General features: G+C 35.4%; 1 protein-coding gene across 1 annotated transcript; it reads right to left on the minus strand.

Annotated features, from left to right (window-relative positions):
- Window positions 1-5,741: 5,741 nt before the first annotated feature.
- LOC121314307 (G-protein coupled receptor family C group 6 member A-like) lies at window positions 5,742-6,954 on the minus strand. Its single transcript, XM_041247418.1, has one exon. It carries the CDS (start codon window positions 6,929-6,931, stop codon window positions 6,020-6,022), a length of 912 nt encoding a protein of 303 aa, XP_041103352.1. The 5' UTR covers window positions 6,932-6,954; the 3' UTR covers window positions 5,742-6,019.

Below are 6,954 nucleotides of genomic sequence, written 5' to 3' on the forward strand. Positions count from 1 at the left end.
TTCAAGCTCGTCAAGTTCCTTGGGGAGTGTTGATGGACAGCAATCTTCTGTCATGCCACGCATTTTCGATTGGATTTAGGTCAGAGCTCTGACTGTGCCACTCAAGGACATTTACCTTTTTGTTCCTTAGCCACTCCAGTGTAGCTTTGGCTGTGTGCTTTGGGTCTTTGTCATGCTGAAAGGTGAACATTTGTCCCAGTTTCAGCTTTCTTGCAGAGGGCAGCAGGTTTTCCTCAAGGACTTCTTTGTACTTTGCTCCATTCATTTTCACTTCTATCCTGACAAATGCCGCAGTCCCTACCGATGAGAAACATCCCCATAACATGATACTGCCACCACCATGCTTTACAGTAGGGATGGTGTTCTTTGGGTGATGCACTGTGTTGGGTTTGCGCCAAACATAACACTTTGCATTTAGGCCTGTAAGGCAACAATAGGTGAACATTTTGAAAGGGGGTGTAGACTTTCTATAGGCACTGTATAGGCTATCCTTCAGCATAGCTAATTCTCAGAAATGTTCCTTTTTGTCCAGTGGGGACCACAAATTGCATTACTTTCATTAACTAGTATCGAGAGGAAACCATACTTCTTGCATCAATAGGGACCACAATGAGGTGGTTGTCACAACTAATCGTGTATCACTGACAGTTAAAATAATACGTTTGCAAACTGAAGGTTGTAGGATCAAATCCCACGTATACCTGACCTTATTAATTTTTTTAATATTTATATAAAGAAAGATTTTTTTGCAGACAAATGTTCCATTTTAAGACAGTAATAAATAATTTTATATAAATGATATAGACGTCACAAGAAGGAATGCACCGGGGAAAATAACAGTAGAGGGATTTAATCTTGAAGCTAGCCACAGCGCTCTTAATTAACTAAATTATTGATTTTATGTATAAAAAAACGATATTGCATTGCTATATATAGTATATATTATATATATATATATATATATATATATATATATATATATATATATATATATATATATATATATATATATAATGGGAACAGATCTCTTGTCTATAATATAGATATATATATAATATATATATATATATATATATATATATATATATTATATATATAACAAGATTTTTAAATGTAACCCTATGTGTTACGTAATAAATGTAGACATGTTAATATAGACGTGTGGCAGGGAGGATCCTGTCTCTGGTTCATCTGCGTCACTGCCGAGTAAACAAGAAGGCTTGCCCTTGTCTGATCGGAAGGTCCTGATTGGCTGGGGGCATGTAGTTCATGTAGTCAGTTTCTGGACATTCTTTTTAGTGGGACTAGCGATCACTATTTGTGGGCAAACTTGTATTTATTATCTTTGTTTTGTTTTGTTTTGTTTTGTTATTATTAAATCTGGCACTAGGATTACCATTGTTGGTACACTAGTATCGGCCCTGTGTTGTTATTAAATCTGCATGCCTATCCAGCATGTCAACATCCACTGCTGTGTCTGAATCATTGTTATCAGTGACAACCCACGCAGGTAACATCCCCCTGCAACGGGGAGGGTTACTGTATAAGAGACATTCACTCTAGGGTATGTTATAATTACACCAGCCATTAACACATTTTTATCTTCCTTTTTCTCCAAGGCAGCTTCCTGTCTTGTTTCATTAGTGTCTTCTGTCTGTCATCTTTCTTTTCTTATTCAGATGCTTTTCTGAAAACTTGCTATTCAAGCAGAGTGCAAGACCGAAGGTAATAGCAGGGCACTACCATCAGCAGCATATTTATTACAGGGCTGACTTAGAAGTCATGTATTTTAATTTTGACACTGCAGAAACAAGATGTTTTTCATATGAAATTATGATATTAATGGCTGTCCATCTGTTGCTTTAATAGGACTACCTAAACATTTGTAATCCCCATCAAAATATTTACTTGGTAATTCTAAATGAAAAGCACAGTGTGCAATGGGGGGATTTTATTCCTATAAGAACTCAGGTTAATTTGCAGTATGAAATACCTCATTCTAATCCAATGGTCATCAATCTTTTTTGGACAAGTAACATTTAAAAAAAAGAATGACTTAAGGGCCATTCCATTTCAAATGTATGCAAATATTTTAATCTTTAAAATGAATTAAGTCACAAACCTATTCACAGCAAGTGTTTATTTAAAACCATGTGTTCTATAAAAACAGATTGCCTCTAATCAAGTCGAGTGCACAAGAAATATACTCTTAACTTGATTAGAGGTTGCTACCAAACACTTATAAACACAGAAATAAACCAAAAAAAAAAAAAAAAAAATATATAAATTGAGAGGGCTGAAGTATCCTTGATGCTCCTTGACTGGTAAGCTTGTTTCTGTGTTCACTGTTGAAAACACTTTTTGTGCTGATTGCTTCAGAGCTGGATGTCGCAAGTCAGGGATCAGACGAACAATTTTCTCATTTTGTTTGTCTGATTATTATCTACAGCTATGCCCAAATGTTTTGCATCGCCCTATAGAACAAACTCATTTTACTTCATAAAGTCATGCTGAATAATGTTACATTAACATATTGAATTACATACCGCTTTGTAATTCCCTTCAAATTCGAAGACAACTACCAACCAGTACTTTTAGGATATGCCTGCTTTAGGTAGGTATTTAGTAGTCGCCAATTATTTTTGTTAATTTCTCCCACTATGAAATGCCCAATTTTTATTTAGGCTCATTTCACCGCTACCACCCCTGCACTGACCCGGGAGCGGCGAAGATGAACACACACTGTCCTCCGAAGCGTGTGCCGTCAGCCGCCCTCTTCTTTACACACTGCGGATTGAACATGCAGCCACCCAGGAGCTACAGCGTAGGAGGACAACACAGCTCCTGGGCAGCTAACAGACAAGCCCACAGGCGCCCGGCCAGACTACAGGGGTCGCTGGTGAGTGGTGAGCTGAGGACACCCTGGGCGACCTAACCCCCCTGCCTCGGTGTTTGGTTTTCTTCAGTTTTTTCCTGTACAGCGCTTTGATATGCTTTTTGTATGAAATGAGCTATATAAAGTATTGATTGATTGATTGATAAACTCCCCACGCTGATATGATTTGTTTCAAGTTTGGGGGTATTTAGCTTGGGTATTGTATTTTGTGGCTTTCTGCTTTAAATTGTTTCACTTTAACTTGATTTGATCCATGGTTTGCTTCTGGTCATACTTTGTTAAAAATGTGACATCAAGCATTTCTTTCTTTTGCTGTCTTACCTGTGTTGCCCTGACCTGTGCTGCCAGTGAAATGACCTGCAATGATGGCACACACTCTAATGACTTCTAATACATTATAGGAGAGCATGTGTCTATGAAACAGTGAAATTGGTGTATCAGCAAGATATCTCACTTCTTCACAGACCCAATAAAAGGTTTAAAATATTCAGTCTACAAAACTGCATAATTAAAAAAAAAATGTTTAAACTGATTTCATTTTATTTAAGAGTACTAAACACTTACTGGGAGCCAAGTATTTTGTTTATTAAATTAACAGAAATTAGTTTTATTTCTGCATGGCTTGAATAAAAAATACTTTTCATTGTATTATACAATATTGTTAACTGTGTTGCTTATAGAATGTTTAATTTGATATTTTATTAAATATAATGATTTAAAGAAGGCATGAATTTAAATATAACTAAAGTTTCTGAGCTGACTAAAAAGAAAAACATCCTAGCGAAACCAGTTGGGCAGTAGTAAGCTTTTGTTAATGTAGCTTATACTGTATATCAAATAATGTTTTTTTTTTTTTTTTCTGATACCAATGGCATCAAATAAAACAACAGTCAACCCATAAAAAAAAAAATGAATTTCTTTTACTCATGAAGCAACAAGATGCAAGGGGATGAGAATGTGTAACGAGCACTAGAGAAACTACAGCCTCAGGTTGTTTTTTCCTTAGAAATTGATTTCAATGGAAACTTTTTCTGATTAGGCGTACAGAAATGTACTTTTAAAAATTTAACTTGAAAGAAGCAGGCAGAAGCAGATATTTATGGTTGCAACAAATTTTATTTAAAATGAACAAGTAAATAAGAAAATAACAATAACTCTGCAAAGAAAATACTATTTACACTTACAAACAAAAAAATAACATCCTCTTCTCTAGGCACAGAACCAGTCCCTTCAGCCTCTAACTATAAAATGACCCAAAGCTGCCTTTAATAACCTCCTTAACCAGGTAAACCCTCCCCCCCTATTCCAAACTGAGAGTAGGTCAATTTAAAAACCAGCACTTGAACAATTCATTTTTATTTCTCACAAACATTTAAATGTATCCAATACACACACACACACACACACACATACGCTAGTACAAAATCAATGTTAATGCAGCAGCTGGGGTTGAAATCATCGTCACAAAAGCAAGGAAATGTGACCTTAGGGTTTTTAACCCTAACTCGCCATTCCCAGCCCAACACAAGCAGCCAAAGGAACCAGAGAACACAAGCAACTGCAGACTGCCATCATCAGGGGAGACATAGAACATGCAACTCTTTCCAGATAACAAAAGAGACATCCATCGTCATTGTCCATGGATATACATGTACACTATATACACAACACATACACACCCACTTCTGGCGGCAGAACCGTATCAACTTTACAAAAATGCTTGAAAATCCTGTCTGTGATTGGTTAAAACCTCATCACTGAAGCAAAAATAGATATAATTATTGCCCTCACATCCTTACACATCCTTATCCTCCATCTGGCATGTGCTTGATTTACATCACCACTTTTTCAAAGGAACGCACTCCACCTCCACCACTAAACAACAAGATAAAATATCTGAATGAAAAAATAATAATAATAGCAATAATAATACAACAATGCAATACAAATTTCACTTACATAGTGATCTTTATGCAAGCATTCCAGTTTGCGTTACAAAAGCAATATAAAAAAGCTTGTTTCTATTATATAATCCAGCTACAAATAAACAGACACAAACCAATACGTGTTCAAACAGGATTTAAAAGAATAAATTGTGCTAGCATTCCTGATATGAATTGGGAGTTGGCCAGCTAAATCTCTTAACAAGATTTAACATTTAGCTAAATATTTAACTGACCAGCTAAAGTATGCATTACAAGAGCTAATGTACACATTTAAAAATATATTTATTTTTTTTCACAACATTTATACATCTGGGGAAAAAATATAAGATTTAAATTAAATCTGGGAAAAATAAAAATATGTTAACGTATTGACGCTTTTAAATTTTTTTTTACACGGCACTCTGTCTAGCAAATAAAGTAGAAGGCATTATTATAATCTGCTATCTTAGTTCATTTTAATTATCTCTTTATTTATTTAGTTTTTTTCAATATTTCTGGTTTTATTTTTCATCTTACTTTGTGGCTTTCCCTAATGAATACAACATTCAGAAACTATTCACTTCTTGTGTATATTTATCTTTACAGGACCTAACCCACTGCCCCCCTCCCCACTGCAAGTGTATGACAATTTATCACCAACAATTCATCACCAGGTACAATTCATCACCAGCAACAATTCATCACCAGCGAGTTCATCACAGTACATTATCATATCACAGCTGCTTAAATCGCTACCGGTGAAAATGACCGGTGTGGCGCTTGTTGTTCGCTATTTCGGCGCTTCTAGTGTTTGAAAAGCAAACTTGTTTTTTGCTTGTTTGTTTGTTAGTTGGGTGGTCACGAACTAGTAAAAGTTAGTACATTATGGGTTTTATTTATGTAATTTGTAAGTGAATACATACTGTACCTGTTATTTATGATTTATTATATCTCTATTTGTTTTTAGCACAGATTTTATGATATATTGTTGTCTTAATCGGTGTGTTATTGTCCATGATGAATTGTCGCTGGTGATTAATTGTTGTTGATGAAAAGTGAGTGAGAAATTGATGGGATACCCCCCACTGCAGACCAAAGTAATTATATTATTTGTCTGAATTATATAAGTGGGGAGGAATGCTGTTCCTTCACAATGCACATCACCTTTGCCGATTTTTTTTCTTCCTATTTCTGGAGCTTAGTTTTTGGAAGCAATGGGTAATTTGCCCTTGTTTTCAAAGTGATTTCTGATATTGTCCACAATTGCCTTTTCATTATTTAGTTCTTTGTTGAAGAGAATGATATAACATTTGGGACAGAAATGACAGCACAGAATGCTATAGCTGGACAGTAAACTTGCAAAACCTTCACCTGCAGGGATATACATCCCATGCACAGTGAGACGTACTGGAATAAAAATGGCCCACACTACAAAGTAAATAAGCATGCTTAATGAAATATATTTTGCATTTTTATACAGATCTGGTAGATGTCTTCCTTTGAAAGCAAAAATAAAGCAAACGGTAGCAAGCAATGCCATATATCCAATTACTGCCCAAACAGTGATCATAGATTCTAGCTTACATTCTATTAAAATATAATTTTGAAAGGTGTCCAGATTATTGTAAATGTAAGGTGGGCTTACAACAAGACATAATGTACAAAAAAATACCTGGAGGCCAGTGCAAACAATTACAACGAACAGTGGATTGTTAAACCTTTGCAATTTCTCATTCCTTGATTTTTCAAATGTGAAGCCCACAAATATTTGAATCAGGTTTGCTAAAATGCAAGACACACAAAGGGCAAAGCTGATGGCAAAAAGCGGATAGCTGATTAGACATGAAGTGGTCGTAGGTTTCGCAATAAATGCAAAAATACTACCAAAACTAACCAAAAGCGAAGCAAACATAATATAACAAAGATAACCCCCAGCAGACTTCACTACAGGCGTGTTAAAATAAACAGTAAAGATAACAGCTGCTATGAGTGTGGTGATGAATCCAACTACATCAAAAAATACCAGTACAATTACAAAACTGTCATCCCATTTTAAGTACTCCATGTTTTTTGGGACACATTTTTCACTTCCAGCAGTGGAATGTTCCATCTTGTCACATTGTTTACATTCAG

This window comes from Polyodon spathula, chromosome 4 (assembly GCF_017654505.1).
Source record: "Polyodon spathula isolate WHYD16114869_AA chromosome 4, ASM1765450v1, whole genome shotgun sequence".
Classification (NCBI taxonomy): Eukaryota; Metazoa; Chordata; class Actinopteri; order Acipenseriformes; family Polyodontidae; genus Polyodon; species Polyodon spathula.

Excerpts from the sequence above, each read along its gene's own strand:
- LOC121314307 (XM_041247418.1), bottom strand. The coding sequence starts at position 6,931 with ATGGAACATTCCACTGCTGGAAGTGAAAAATGTGTCCCAAAAAACATG.